Here is a 17,003-nt window from a genome sequence, read left to right on the forward strand (position 1 = left end):
CCGCCCTTAGAGGGTGCTCCACCTAGATAGGACTTTAGTGTCATGCACGTGGTTGGGCTTAGTAGTGTATGATATTTGTGTTCATGTTACATTAGTTGTTGTAATCCCCAAAGATGTCCTAGTGACTAGGACGAAATATAGGAAGTATTAAACCTATGTTAATCCTTTCTGAGTGCTGTATACATTCCATTAAGCCTCCAACATGATGTCCTCACAGCACTTAAGCCTCTACACACAAAGACTGATTTGGAGGAAAATTGCAGATAGGAAGTTAGTAATGATGTAAGTTTTTCATGTAGTACTATCATATCCTGTACACCCTTGAGGGTATATGTCAGGAATTTGACGATGATGAACAGAAATTTAATGACAGTGATATAACTTAAATATTTAGCACATCAATATCACCATTTCAAATTTTTTATTTTATCTGTATAGTATTTTACAACCTACTAAAATGTAACTCACAAAGGTAAATATAAATTAATATAATTTGCATAAAAACTGATATAATTATGTGTGCATTGTGCTATAAATGCTGGCAATTTTCAAAAGATGTGTCAATTAGTCATTCAACTATTGCACAGGAATATAGATACTTAGTCATTTAGAGGAAGGGGTGATTATGTCATGAATGAAAGCATGAAACATTCCTACTAAGTTAAAGAAAAATTACACCCTCATGGGCAAGATGCATTGTGCCATATAACGAATCGTGTTTGAAACTGGTATAAATTGGAGGAATATGAGTCAATATAACTGTGTCTAGGTGAAATGGCTGCAAGAAGGGAACTGATGGAGTTTGAAAGAGGTTTCAACGTGATGCTATGTTACAGACCTATGTTTGGCAAACTGTTGACAAATTGGGCCATCTCAGGTCATTATCAATTATTTGTAATTTAATGAAGTAATCTGGATGAAAGTTTACCAATCGAGTCCAACAAAGGTCATATACAGCTGAAGGCACTTAGTTAACAAATCTTAATTATGCTTAAATTAGCCATTAAAGAAAAGAAAAGTGTATATAATACACACTGCTTGGAAAGAAGTCAACAGACACCCCCATGGGCAAGGTGCATTGTGCCATATAACGAATCATGTGTTTGAAACTGGTATAAATTGGAGGAATATGGGTCAGTGCAACTGTGTCCGGGTGAAATGGCTGCAAGAAGGGAACTGATGGAGTTTGAAAGAGGTTTCAACATGATGCTATGTTACAGACCTATGTTTGGCAAATTGTTGACAAATTGGGCTATCTCAGTCAACAATCAGTAATACCATACCAAGATGGAATTGCAGGGAGTTAACTGCAAATGTTACCTGCAGTGGACGATCCACCACACTCACTAAACATGACTGTAGGCTGCTATCAAGAATAATATGTAAAAACTACCATTCATCAGCTGACATGTTGAATGCAGAGTTTTGGTTTTGGGCATTGAATGGAACATGAATCTGCACAAAAGCATTCAGAATTGAGGCTCACAACATGGGTTTCCATGGTAGGACTACAGTATACAAGTCCACATTACCTGAACCTACATACAGCATCGTCTTCAGTGGTACAAAGAGTGTGTATACAGTAGGATATGGAAGCTTGCAAAGCTATGTTAAGGAGCAATGAATTGCGCTACATCCTCTACTGAGCAGATGGGCAAGTCTGCTCAGTAGAGGGTGTAGCATAGGTATAGCAGATACCTGGTGAACATCTCCCACAAGAGTGCTTAAACTCAACTATGAAATTTGGAGATAGCAGTGTGATGGTATAATCCCGATTTTCCTGGTTTGGCCATAGACCTCTGTTTGTGGTGCTACGAACATTGAGCTCAGAGAAGTATCTGAACATTCTAGAAATGCAATACTTCCTACTTTGTGATTTTCTATGATAGTGACCATTGTCTCTTTCAGCAAGACAATAATGCACCATATCAAAAGGCTGTTGCTGCTGTAACTGCATGGTTTGTGGACATGAACATCACCACACAGCCCTGATCTCAACCCTAATGCACATTTGTGAGATGAACCAGAGCATCAGGTGGGGTCAATTGACATCTGCCCCACAACAATCCAGGACTTCATTATATGTCTACAGGAGAATGGTCCAAAATTCCCATTGATTGCCATCATACACTTGTGGAAAGTATGTCCTGTAGCCAACACAGTGAAATGAGATCCGACATCTTAAGGTGGGCACCATGGCTGTTTGTTCCTCAGACTATAGTGTCTTTTGACTTCTTTCTGAGCAGTGTATAGACAAATGTTAAATTTGCCAAGTAGCATCAATCAATCAGCATATTGGCTCACAACATGGGCAAGACACGACTGATTACTGAAATAAAGCATTGTGTGCTTACTGAGGAAATTTTACATTTACACCATTTTCATCAAAATAAAATTAACCGTTTAGTATAATTTTATACTATCAATCTAACCCACTCTGTAAGTAGACTGATAAGTTGTTATTCAGGTTTCTACATTGAAGTTTCTTCTCTCTATTTGCATATCTCATTTACAAATGATATTTTTTAAGTTCACACTATTCAGGGTGAATATATCCTATCTTATTAAAATATGTGCCACTTCTTTTGAATTTCTGCCTTTTCACTATACTTATGATTATTCATGATCCTGAAAAAAAAATTTGTCTGCTTTGGAAATTTCCTTATATATTTTTCATCAGAAATAACCATTAATGAATGGCATACAATTCCAAGACACAAACAGCACTTAATTCTGGATGACTTAATTAAAATGAATAAATAAATGACTACACTTGGTGGAATGGAGCTTCATAGCTTATAGAACAATATACAATCCTTTTAATTAAAATAGAATTAAATATTCTTCAATGCTTATATACTTACCAAAAATACAAAGCCTATTTGTACACTAACTGCACTGTGCTCAAGATCCCTTTTGGCCGCTTCACAATAACCAATTACTTTTAATGATGTAATATTACATATAAGGTATCAAATGAAGAACTACTTTGTAAAAGTACAACTTCATTTTAAGCAGGTCATCAGAAAGTACAAGGAAGGTGATGAATAAAATGCTCATCTTAGTGAGAAGCAAACAAAGAACACAATGGAAATCTGATACTTTAGTTATTCTCAGGAAAATACATTAGTCAAGAATAAGGGTATTTTAAAACTACACCATGAAAATATCTTTAACTGATGTCTAACTTTTTATATGCTTATTATCAGTCTAAAAGTTGTGTATTATAATAATAAACAGATGCTGTTTTGTAATGTTCTGCATAACAGCATGAAAATAGCTTTAAGTGTGTCAATTTGTTATTACAGATTAATATATTAGATGTGAGCTGAAATAACAATCATAGAAATATATTGTATTCTATTAAAACCGTTGAAAATTCTGACTGGCCTTTATTCACCCGTATAATTGTTGTATTGTTTGTAAATCCCAGGCACCTCTTGTTAAAACTATATCCTTTTATACAAAAGGCACCAAAAAAGTGACTGAAGAAGTTTGGACTGGAATGTCCCCTTGCATTTTTCTATGCATGCACTGAGGGAATAATAAGGCTTAATATTTTACATAAGCAGCTTGGAAAGGCATAGTCAAGGACCAATACATGATGTAATTAAAGTTTAGTGTTTGCACAATTTCCAAGAGGACCCATAGATAATGCAGACCAACATTCATTATTATTCCACCTATCTCCTGAGGCAGACCTACCTTGCATACAAACATATCCCAGTGCATTTTGAGCAACAGGCTCTTGAACTGCAAGGCTTTCTCCATGAGTTCTGATATGTCTAGAGAGATCAGATGACCTTGTGAAGTTTTTACCACATGTTGAACAATTATGAGGTCTATGGTCAGAGTGGGTCCTTCGATGTCGTGAAAGATGTGATGACCGCTTAAACTTCCTACCGCATATCAAGCAACCAAATGGACGTTCATTTGTATGAACTCTAAGATGTCTAGTGAGCTCTGATGATGATATGAAACTTTTGCCACAGATTATACAGCCATAAGGTCGTTCATTTGTATGTGTTCTATTGTGCACCTTAAGATATTCAAAACTTCTGAATTTTTTCCCACAAGTATTACATTCATAAGACCGCTCTCCAGATTCAATTCTAAGGCTCTCTAAAAGTTTTAGTGGTGTTTCCCTTTTCTTTCTAGAAGAATCAGTGTGTATAATTCTTCTATGCCTGTTAAGATGCGAAGACCTCTTGAATTTCATACTGCATGCTGTGCACGAGTACGGTCGTTCATTTGTATGCACTCTGGTATGTCGGGTAAGTTCAGAAGATGATATGAATCTCTTCTCACAAACAGTACATTGGTAAGGTCGTACATTAGAATGAATCCTTAGGTGAACTCCTAAGTATTTAGAGCATTTGAAAGATTTCCCACATGTTTCACAGACATAAGGACGGTCATTCAAGTGGGGAGTGAGTGCATTTGTCCCCATTTCTGAAATATAAAGAAAAAAATCAATTACAAACAATTCAGATAAAACAAATATATTCAGGATTTAATTTCTGCAGAATTAAGCTATTGCTGATGGTAGCTGTGGCATTTCTGTTGAGAAGTCTGATGATTCTTGACTTCGGGGAAGGATGTGAAGCTGCAAGATTTTGATCTGCCTGAATAGCTTTTCAGAAAAGAGTATAGGTTTTCCTTATCACAACTGTGAATTCATCAGAGAGGTGAGGTACTGGAAGAATATCTTGGCTAGTTGACTGATCAAAATGTATCAATATACCTTTAGAATGCTGAAAATGCCTGTCTTCAGCATTCTAAAAGTCACTCAGACAGACCAATATCCTCACACTACTTACATATGTCATCTGAGAAATTCAGAGTCATCAGTATCCTCTACAAATCTGTATAAGCTATCAGCAATGTTATAGCAAGAACTTAAAAGACATTATTTCAATACCCTATGATTATAAAGATAAATAAAAGACTTTATAGATATATCATTAAAATTGGTGATCTCCCATGCATTTTTCATCATTATTATTATTATTATTAGACACCTCCAGGGAGTCCAAAGACTCATCGAGGGAGAGTGTGCAACAGCATAACGACTGAACCCCTTCCAACTACTAACCACGCTCAAACTTACTTAACTGAGCCATTAGTAGCAGAGGCTCTACCAATCGACCAACCTTTGCCGGCATCGTTCAAGCAACTGATCTCAGAAATGTACTTGGAAAAAATTCTCAATCATAGAATACTATTACTACGTTCACATTCTGATCTCAGTATACACCACCTATAATAAATTTAGTTTAATCCTTTATCCAAGTGTGAGCAAACAAAGTTTGCGCCTGAAAATATCTTCAGGACTAGGGTAAGATAAACACTAAGCAACTCCGAGCAAAGGTGGACCGAGCTCTCATCCCTCCTTGTCCCAGTATCTCCCATAATGCAAAGCACATCTCCTTGCATACATGTATACTGCTATGCATTACGGGAAGGGCCAATACCCAGACCGGCTTCAACTTTTATTGAGGTCTCGTCAGTGGGAGGCAGACACAACTGTGAAGATACTAAGGCAGAAACAATAGGAGAGGTCATATTTACCTATAGGAGTTGCCAACAGGTGTACCACCTTATTATTGAATTACTCTGGATTTAGAGAAAGATGCTGGAAGTTTATTTTTCACTTGGTTAGACTATAATAAATTTAGTTTAATCCTTTATCCAAGGATAAAGGATTAAACTAAATTTATTATAGTCTAACCAAGTGAAAAATAAACTTTCAATATACATCACCTATCACTGAAATAGCATAGAACATGGATTTCAAAATACAATTAAGCTTCCTGTTTCAGGTAAGTTTGACATAAAATTAGGGTTGGCATGCAGCTCAAGATCTTGGTTCTAGCAAAATGAGTTACAAAAGGTAACTTTTTTTGATGAAAAAAGGGAGAAGGGGAAAAATTAGACAAACCAATATCATCCATGTATAAAGTAAACACTGACAACATATCATCAAAACTTCAGAATTTTTTTTTAAAAAAAAGCAGAAAGTAGTATGTATTGCAATGATAAAAGAGGTTGTTCTGGGGGTGAGGAGAGATTAAAAAGATTTAGACAAATAAAATTTCATTGTTAATTGGACTGAAGAATTTCTGAATGCTCTTAATTTGATAACACGTAATCAGATAAAAAATATTTCATGCTATTCAACAATTATTTCACTGGCAAATATGCCTGGCCTACATCATAGATTAGCACTTGCTATTTAAAGCAGCTACTATTTTATTATACATAAATGTTAGCAAGTAATCAATTAAGAGACAAAAACCAGTCCATCCAAAATCAGTCAATGGGAATGGATATAAGGCTGGTGGCATGGAGGGGGGGGGGACAAAGTCAGCTACTGAAACAAGCTCCAACTCAGCATCTAGAAGAAGAATAAACCCAACATCAGAAACACTGAAGATAGGAATCACCAATATAAGAAGAGTCAGTGAAAAGGAAATCGAACTTACAGAAGATTTGGAAAAGTACATACATGTGAACGGCATTACTGAGACAAAGAAGACAAAAACATGTGAGATATTATAAATAATAAGTATAGGTTTATATTCAATCAATAATGATCGAGGAAAGAAAGGAGTAATGATAATATTCAGCCAAAAATATGAAAATAAACTTCTTGATTGGAAGGCAGTTTCAAGTAGATTTATGTGGGCAAACTTCTGAATGGAAAAATGGACAATGAAACTTATTTGTGCCTTTGGTTCCACAGAAGTTCTTCTAAGGAAGAAGTGGAGGAATTTTTTTTCATTAGAACATGCAGATGACAAAATAAATGAAAAATGCGGTCCTTGTTGGAGATCTTCCTGTTTCAGGAAAGTAGGAAATTACAACCAGGCATATAGTAACATTTTGAGAAAATTTGGAGAAAAGGGCAAAGCCAATAATAATAGTAAGTACCGTATTTATTCAAATATAACTCACCCTTGATTTTACTTTATGAAAAAAAGAAATTAAAAACTTTCGCATATATCTGTCTGGAGTAATTACTTTGAAAGACTGTTATACAAACTCAGCAGTGTCAAAATTGCACTAGAAAAAGGTTTAAACACGTTCACGTCGGGACGATGGTAACTCACTCCCCATGATAAACAATATGCTCTCCTCAACAGCCACTATACTGCAGACACAAGAAAAACAAATAGTTTTATTGTATCACTGTTCTAATGAAGTACAGATGCATTTGCAGTCTGTAATATATTTCTCAACAAATAGTGCAATTAGAGACAACCGGGATAAAAACAGCACTAACTAATGAATTACATGTCCCCCCTTCCACAGAAACTATGCTGTATAGAATCAAGCAAAACCATATGTTGCACCAGCAAATATCTAAATAAAAATTATTCTCCAATTTTTCAATTACATGAAATAAGTGTTTGCACCTTGATCTCATACCACGATTTTTTAGCTTTAATTTTGAAAAAAAAAGTGCAAGTTATATTTGAGTAAATACGGTATTTACTGGACTTCTGCTCAAAGAGAATTAAGTTGAGCAGCTTTTCAGGTAAATTGTAGACTCAATTATACAAACATTACAGAAGAAAAAATAAAACAAATTTAAAACAAGAACCAAACCTTGGAGTCTCAGTGGCAAACTATAAAAAAGACAGTGATTGATTCAACTAGAGAGGTATGTGGTGAAGTTGTCTTCAAGGTTAGAAAAATAAGAACACCATAGTGGACCCAAGGAGATTAAGAGGAAGTAATGGAAAAAAAGAAGAAAGCATACCAAAAGTTCCTGGTATGCTTTCATTTGGCAGATGCCCTAAAAGAATAGAGAAGAATATAAGAGAACTAAGCTATGTGTAAAAGTAGCTAAAAGTCATGTGAAGACTTTGGTAAGAGTTTGGAAAACAAATTTCAGGCAGGTGGCAACATGTTCTGAGGGCTATTGAAGAAGCTTAGAAACAGAGGAAAGAGTACTGTAAAGGGAATCAAAGATGATAATGGTTAACTGAAAACTGAAGACAAGGATATCCTAGATGTCTGAAGTAATTACTCTGAAAGACTGTTATACAAACCTAGCAGTGTCAGAATAGTACTAGAAAATTTTTAAGAGGAATGAAAAGAGGACTAGAAAAAGATGTCAAAATCTTGATATTATAATGGTGTCTCCATGGAGTCAAAGACTCATCGTGGGAGACCCCACATTTATGATAGGATTTATGATAGGTATTTATAATACCTATCATAAATCCTCTCCACCATTTCTTCATCACCAAGAAATCCAGGTGACCAGATCTGTGCGCAATAGTCCAAATGTAGTCTTATTAATGCCTTATAAAGTGGAACAATAACTTCCTTATCACTTATTCCTTATCCTTAAACTCATTCACAGACGAAGCATTCACAACTACCTCTGGCAACGCATTCCACCCATTCACAATCCTCCAAGCAAAAAATCTAGTCCTAACACTCTTGTTAACCACACTCTTAAATAATCTCTAGGGATGGTTTTCTCCCTTCCTGCACTGGTCTTAAAAATGTCATCAGTACCAATCCTGTAAAATCCCTTTAATAATTCATATGCCTCTATCATATCTCCTCCCCTACGTCTATCAGCTAGTTTTTGGAGCCCACAGATCTTCAATCTATCCTCACAGGGAACATCCCACAGACCTGCAACAATCTTTGTACCTCACCTCTAAATCCTCTCCACCATTTCTTTATCACCAAGAAATCCAGGTGACCAGATCTGTGCGCAATAGTCCAAATGCAGTCTTATTAATGCCTTATAAAGTGGAACAATAACTTCCTTATCACTAATTAGAAGAAACACACGTATAAACCACAGTGAAAATTATTTAATTGTAAATATTTCATCCTAAGTATCTTAGGACATCATCAGTACAGTATTTAAACAAAAATTAGGAATAACATATTTCATGCGCCCTAACTGTATGTTATTCCTAATTTTTGTTTAAATACTGTACTGATGATGTCCTAAGATACTTAGGATGAAATATTTACAATTAAATAATTTTCACTGTGGTTTATACGTGCGTTTCTTCTAATTATGAACGCACCACAGGTTTCGTTATTTAAAAAAAAAAAAAAAAAAAATTCCTTATCACTGCTTGTTAGTGTGTTCTTTAACAACCATATAATTTGATGTGATGTTTTGGCAATCTTTGCAATATGCCCTTTAAACTTAAGTTCTCTGTCCACAATAACTCTCAAGTCCCTTGCCTCGTCAACTTCTTGCAGTTCAGTTGTTAACATAGTAAACAGCATGTGATCTCATCCTCCTGAAGTGCATCACCTTACACTTAGCCATGTTAAACTGACAGCCATTTACCTTAGTCCATACCATCAGCCTATTTAAGTCATCCTGCAAGATATTTACATCATCTGAATTGACTATTGCTCTTCCTAATTTTGCATCATCAGCAAACAAGTGGATATTTCCTTTCCAAATATTCCCAATATCATTGATGTACAAATTAAACAATAGAGGACCAAGCACAGCCCTGAGGTACATCTAGTCACGTGCCTTCTCCTAGACTCAGCTCCTCCATAAACCACTCTTTCATATCTATCCACCAGCTACCCTCTAATCCAAATCACCAGCTTTGGATCCATACCTATTTGCTCTAACTTATGCAACAGTGTTCTGCATGGACTCCTGTCAAATGCCTTTGCAAAGTCTAGCAGTATCACTGAGTAAGGATTTCCTTTATCTAACCCCACTGTTACTTTATTATAGAAAGCAAGCAAGTTACTGAGGCAAAACCTACCCTTCACAAAAACACGTTGCCCCTTATAAAGTATCATATTGCTGTCCATCCAGTCCTGAATTCTAATTTTTACCAATTTCTCCAAAACCTTAACCACCACTCCAGATATATTGATTGGTCTATAATTTGCAACCTCAGTCTTCGAGCCTCCCTTATGCAGTGGAATTATTTTCCCCTCTTTCCACTCTATTGGTACTTTACCAGAACTGAGCCTTAAATTAAACAGCCTGGTTAGAGGAGAAGGTGTTAATTCTCTTGCACATTCTCGTAACACATGGGTTGATATGCCATGTGATATCCCAATGGCAGTGTTCGCATTTAAGGTTCTGTAATATATTAAGCACCTCAATTCGTCTATCTCTAAACTCTCATCAGTCAATGACACATGACACTGCAATATCACAACCAAGATGGTACACTTTTTCAAAATGATCACTACGCAACTCAACTATTTGATTTGCTTCTGTAATTTCCCTACCATCAACACTTTTTAAAGTAATCTTTCCATGGTTATTCTTTCTTTTACTTGCTACATAACAAAATAACTCCTTAGGGTTACTTTTGGATTCATCAGCTAGCTTCCTCTCATAATTAGCTTTGGCTTTCCTACCATACAGGTTACTCTCTTTGCCTCTACCTTGTACTGCTCATGGGAACACTCATCTCCTTTTTCTTTATACTTCCTCCACAACCTTTTCTTTATCTGCAACTCCTGCTTAATAATATTATTCATCCATCTTACTCCTACTTGATTTCTCCTTCTGACTCTGGGAATACAGTCTGATACAGATTTCTTTAAATACTCCTTGACAATCTCCCATGCACCATCAACATTCTCTCCCCTTCAAATTCTCATGCTATAGCACTGCTGAAAGCTGACTTCCCAGCTTGCCATAATCACCTTGTAATTCCACATATACCCCTTCTTAACACTTTCATTGAGAAAATTGGAATTGCGTGTGGTGGCCAAATTTTTTTTATTTTTTTATTTAGTTAACGACGGCCATGCGATAATGCGTGATCAGCCGTTTGGTGAGAACTCGCATCAAGCAATATCGCGTGTTTGGCAATGAACATGTTAACATAATATTCAGCACATCTTACAATCTCCCAGGTCAAGACCACATGATTGCTTTCCCCAAGTGGAGACAGTGTAGCTAAATTACTGATATCTTCTCCGATGTTATGACCAGATCTAACACTCTCGAATCTCTTGTCCCTTCCATTACATGCTCTCAGGTAGTTATCTCTTAACAACTGTATAAACTCCGTTTCTTGTGACAATGCCTTCTCCCAATCTATGTCCCCAAAGTTAAAATCCCCCATAATAATAATTATTCGACCTTCACTTATCATGCTAATTTGCCAATACATACTATCTACATTCCCCCTTATATACCCCCCTCCCCCGGATTATAACAACAACCGATTACATATTTTACCCTGTTGATCTCTATCTCACACCAAACAGCCTGAAATGCTACCCTCTATATACAATCATTAGTACAACCCCCCCCCCCATTCTGTCATCACTGTTCTGCCTGAAAATACTGTACCCCTCACATTCAATCCCTATAACTATATCATTCTTAGTTAACCAAGTCTCACCAATTCCTATAATTTTTGGCCAAGTTGTACTAAGTAATGACAAAAATTCTTCGCACTTATTCCAAATACTTTGAGTATTAGTATACATAAACTGCAATACTCCCTTCCTCCCATAATCTCCCTGTGTATGAATTAGCCCACTCTATATACTGTTAATTTTCTGCAAATAATTAATCCCAAATTCACAGCGATTAATGACCTTAGTACTATTTACAGCTGACTTCATCACCTTCCTCTCTAGCAAATCCCATTTCCCTGTTTTTGACCATTTACTCTATCCTTTATCAATAAATGTTCTAAATGCCATGCGCCCAATCCATTTAAGTGCAAACCATCTCTCTTAAAATACTCCTTCCTTTTATTAAACTCATCCCAGACATTCATAAAATGAATATTCAGTTTCATTTCTTTGCAAAAGCTTTTACACAATCTTGACATCATTCCATTTACTATAATTGCTCTTCTGTTTAATTCATCACTATCAAATCTTGGTAGCACACTCGTGATCTTTCCACTCTCGCTCTTTGCATTCATTGCTATCATTAAATCCTTCAAATTCTGTCTCACAGAAAATCTTTCGCTACCTAGATCAATCGTCCCAATAACTGCAACAATCTCACTCGCTCTATCTTTCTGCAATTTTACAGCCTCAGTTATATCCTTAATCTTTGAACCTGGATAACACACTTTAATTACTCTACTTCTTCACACCTTTAATTACAGAATCCCCATACAGCACAATATCTTTTTTGCTCCTTTTTAACTTGACATACTTGACCCCCCCCCCCCCCCCACTGATGCTTGTTTTTGTTCCTGATCTTCTCTCACATTCTTTTGTATATTGCTCAGCAATCTCTGTGTATGTATTTTTGCACTATTTATTCCATGCACACACTCACTCAATCCGTTACTAAATAATCTGTCATTTTCATTCCTTGTCATTCTTAATCCCCCCCCCCCATACTTTCTATTCCATTAGAACATATTGGAATGCTGCAAGATAGACTATACAATTTGATCAGATCAAAAGTATAAAATATATTAGTCATTTAAAAATGTCGGTTCCTTTGTCTCAGGAGAACTTGCACATAATAAATGGCTACTTTGTTTTAATTTCATGCCTCTAAACTACAAGATTGAAAATCAATCACTTTCATAAGTACAACTGAAACTTACATCTTTAAAATTCAGAGAAAGAAAGTTCTAATGATTCAGAGGAACAAACTAAAAAAAATAAAGTAACCATTCCTAAGAAGGCCAATGAACACTTACTATCAAATATCCATTTTTTTCTCACTTCATTACTGCCTGGAAACCCTCCTCAATAAATAATTACCAATATGAATTCACCCAATACCATTAGGAGAATTTCTTGCTTAGATCTCCCATTCTTTGGAAGAGTGACAAGGAAATCTTAGAGCCTCAAGGGACTGCTCTTGATATTTCAAAAGGCATTTGTTCATGATTAGCTAAACACCTATGAAGTAAGCTTCCACCATATGGTTTATCTTCTAACTTCTGAAATAGAATTGCCAGCTTTTCTCTGGTTCTACACTTGTGACAGTCCACAGATCATTATCCTTAAACTTTATAACTAATGCTGGTGTTTCACAAGACTTGGTTCTTTCACATATTCTATTCTAATTATACATAAATGATTTTTTCAACTGAATGAAAATCCAATCTACTTGCTGACAATGATACACTGAATTCCTCTCTCATTTGACAGATTCTGCACAACACAAAAACAAAACTTCTACAACTCTTAAACTTTGATTGTCAAACCTTCTTTCAGTGAGATTCTGATAACCTTGTTAATTTTAACTATTAAAGCTCAATTCTCTCTTATTTCCTCCAAAACAGAACATTTTTTCTTGCAGTCATACTTCTGACAGTACCTAAATCTCTGGACATGAGATCTCTAACCCCCCCCCCCAAAAAAAAAAACATACGAGATAACTACTTCAATTTTTCCATATGAAGTTGTCATAAATACAGACTGCTCAGCAAAATGGAAATTAGATTTCCTCATATGTACAAGGTACTGATCTGAACTGCTAATAACTCAATACGAATCACAAATTTGTCTGAATTGAATACTGTTCTCAGATTTGGGATAATATCCTTAAGACACCGCTAAAAATACTTAACTCAGTACAAAAGAGAGCAATCAGGTTGATTATTCACCCAGCTCTCACTATTTCACACACTATTATTATTATATAACACCTCCAAGTAGTCCGAGGATTCGTTGTGGGAGGACACACTACTCAACCACACAACTCATCTCCTCTACTTAATCCTCCATTAGACAAATACCATCAACACATAACACCATCTGATACCTACCACCACCAGCAATAAAATTTTTTGTCAGCAAATTGCACGTGTTCTCATGGCCAATTTGCCTGCATGCAGAATGAAAAAATTCTGCTATCTCCACATGAAATCAGCTAACTCACCTTCAACTGAAAAAGTCTATATAAAGATTCCTCTCATCACAAAGCGAATCAAACTTTGAAGGTTGCAATGTACTATTGTTCTTTCAACTGAATTACAGATGCATTTTAGTTCTGTTTACAACAACAACAACAAAAAAAAAAAGAGTGGGGGAAGATTGTATAACATCTCCTCAACTCTTCAATCTCCATGGTGAGGAAATCCAGAGATCTCTGCATGAATAGAATACATGCATACTGATAGGCAGCTCAAGAATCAATAACTCAAGATATGCTAATGACAGTGTTAATAACAAAAAATTAAAATTTTGGAAACGAATTAACTTGGAAAAATAGAATGGCATAGTTTGACATATGGACTCGAGATCGATATCAGTAAAACAAAGTTGATGGAAATTTTTTCACTTGGCTATGCTACCAATTATATATTTGATTTAATCCTTTATCCAAGTGTAAGCAAACAAAGTTTGTGCCTGAAGTATTTTCAGGACTGGGGCAACTCGTGGTAAAGGTGGAGTAAGTTCTTATCACTTGCCTTAGTATCTCCCATAATGCAAAGCACATCTCCTTGCGGACATGTATAATACTATGCATTAAGGGGAAGGGCCACTACCCAGACCAGTTTCGACCTTTATTGAGGTCTCATCAGTGGGAGCCAGACACCCAGTCTGGGTAGTGGCCCTTCCCTTAATGCATAGTATTATACATGTCCACAAGGAGATACTAAGGCAAGTGATGAGAACTTATTCCACCTTTATCACGAGTTGTCCCAGTCCTGAAAATACTTCAGGCACAAACTTTGTTTGCTTACACTTGAATAAAGGATTAAATCAAATATATAACTGGTAGCATAGCCAAGTGAAAAAACTCCCATCAACTTATCTGTAATCCAGAGAATTTTAATAATAAGGTGCGACACCTTTTGGCAACTGGTATAGGTAAATATGACTTCTTCATTACTTCCACCTTAGTATCACCACCTCAGGGTCTGGCTCCCGATGTGCTTTTGTACAGAAGTGGTCCATTTCCTTGAAGTATGAGAGGCTCTGTTTGGGATAGGTTTTTGCCTGTCTCTGAGTGGAGCCACTGCTGAGATTATGTCAGAGGTGGCTCCACTCAGAGACAGGCAAAAACCTACCCAGTGACAGGCTCACCCTAGTGGTGGTGGGGTGAGCCCATCACCTGGTAGAGCCAATGCTGAGAAGTTCTTCTTGGTGACGAAATGAACCTGTCGCTGAGTGGAACAACGCTAAGTTGGACGATTCTTCGGTCAGGGAGTAGTCTGGGGGTTGCCTAATTTTTAGAGAGGTCTTTACTTAAACAGCACCTCAATAAAGGTCGAAACTGGTCTGGGTAGTGGCCCTTCCCTTAATGCATATACATGTCTGCAAGATGTACTTTGCATTATGGGAGATACTAAGCCAAGTGATGAGAACTTACTCCACCTTTACCATGAGTTGCCCCAGTCCTGAAAATGCAAACTTTCACTTGGATAAAGGATTAAACCAAATATTTATCTATCTAGGCTCACTGTCATACAGAGGAAGCAAAAAGATGGATTACAAAAGGAAGATTCATAAACACAGCTCATCAAGATCTGGAAGAATAGAAAAATCTCAACTCAAATATATAACTAGTTAGATCCTTGGTCTTCTCTGGGATTCTTTATGGCTAAGAGCCTTGGACCTGAACAAGGCAATGAAGAAGATCAATGCTTTTGAAATGTGGTGCTGGAGAATTATGCACCTTGAGTTGAGAATTGAGTCCCTTGGACAGTGAAAAGAACCAATCTGAGCATCAGAGCAACTAAATCTAAAGCAGCAACTAAAACTAAATCGACCAACTAAATCTTGAAATGAGTATCTGCGACATGAAGAGAAGAAAGGGAGAGAACATCAAAAAATTCTTCCTGAAGGGCAAGATAATGCAGCGAAATCCCAGCAATGGCAGGAAGGAAGAGCTTGGATGGGGCAAAAGAAGGCTGAGTGGGTCCTACAACGACTATGTCATACGACTTGTTCAGGTGGGGAAGAATTCCCTATCCCAAAATCACAGTTTCTCCATTAGCGAAATTTCAGCATTCATTAATTTCAGTATAAATTTAAAGAAAAAACAACAACAACATATAATCACCTGTAATTTCAGATTTTACATGTCCATCAGTTACGTCTGACGTCTCAGTATGTAATTTATCCGGAACAATGAATTCTGAATTAAAATTATCCACTTCCGTGATTACACAAATACATTCAACTGGTTCGATTTCCTGCTTATCGCAAACGCCATTTTCAATACTGTAGTCATCAGTATTTTCCACTTTCACCAAAGTACTGTGCTTTGTTGATTCAGTCACAGTGAGACCATCTGGTACTATAATCTCGGATTTAAATTCATCTCTCTCTTTTCTGTCAGTGACTAAATTCACAGTACTACAACTGTTTCTTTCGCAACTAATGACAAAGACATTCTTTTTTGTTTCGATATGACCTTCATCTGTAAAATCACAATTCAAGTTAGAATGCATTTTATTACATTTTTTCTCCAAAGAGCTGTAATCAGTACCTCTAATAATAGTGTTCTCTGCTTTACAAAAGGCGTCATTTTTTACCGGTTCTGCAAGGAAGTGGTCATCTGGCACTATTACTTCTGATTTAAATTCCTCTCTTTCCTTTTTAATAGTGCTCAATTTTATCCCACTACATTCACCAATTCGTTCGTTATATATACGGGAGCAATTTCGTGACACAGTTTGATCTTTACTGTAGACAGTAAATGCATAATTGAAAGCGTCTCCTTCAACCTTCACTTTAATAGATTCTTTTACCTCCATTCTGTTATGCGGAAGTTTCAACCAAGTTCAATGCACAAATCATAAACAACGAAAACATACTGTAGTACCCACTAGCTGCAAGCTGCAGCTTTGAGAATGAAAGACGAAGAGAAATGTGTCACCCGTTAAGTGGCTCCACCTATGCAGTAAACTTAAGGCTAGGAACATCTGTTTACGGAAATTCTCTTCTGAATGCCATACGTAGCGGAATTTCATTTAGATGAAACCCTGACAAGTACAAAAGAAATAGAATTTAATTTGATTTGTAGAATAACTTTATATAATACAGATACACACACACACAGCGGCTTGATGCAGATCGGAAAAATAAGT

At 36.3% G+C, this 17,003-nt stretch overlaps 1 protein-coding gene across 1 annotated transcript; it reads right to left on the minus strand.

Annotated features, from left to right (window-relative positions):
- Positions 1 to 406: 406 nt before the first annotated feature.
- LOC150101069 (uncharacterized) lies at positions 407 to 16,750 on the minus strand. Its single transcript, XM_090401429.1, has 2 exons — positions 15,974 to 16,750; positions 407 to 4,452 (listed from the first exon to the last, which is right to left on the minus strand). Exons 1-2 carry the CDS (start codon positions 16,668 to 16,670, stop codon positions 3,611 to 3,613), a joined length of 1,539 nt encoding a protein of 512 aa, XP_090257555.1. The 5' UTR covers positions 16,671 to 16,750; the 3' UTR covers positions 407 to 3,610.
- Positions 16,751 to 17,003: the final 253 nt, after the last annotated feature.

The sequence above is a fragment of the Typopeltis vanoorti genome, chromosome 12 (genome assembly GCF_054136105.1).
Source record: "Typopeltis vanoorti isolate ZY-2024b chromosome 12, IOZ_Tvanoo_1.0, whole genome shotgun sequence".
NCBI lineage: Eukaryota > Metazoa > Arthropoda > Arachnida > Uropygi > Thelyphonidae > Typopeltis > Typopeltis vanoorti.

What these genes read in the sequence shown, in the direction of transcription:
- LOC150101069 (XM_090401429.1), bottom strand. Translation starts at nt 16,670, where the DNA reads ATGGAGGTAAAAGAATCTATTAAAGTGAAGGTTGAAGGAGACGCTTTC. An exon ending in TGTAAAATCTGAAATTACAG is followed by an intron (nt 4,453 to 15,973) that starts GTGATTATATGT and finishes TTTATATTTCAG; the next exon opens with AAATGGGGACAAATGCACTC.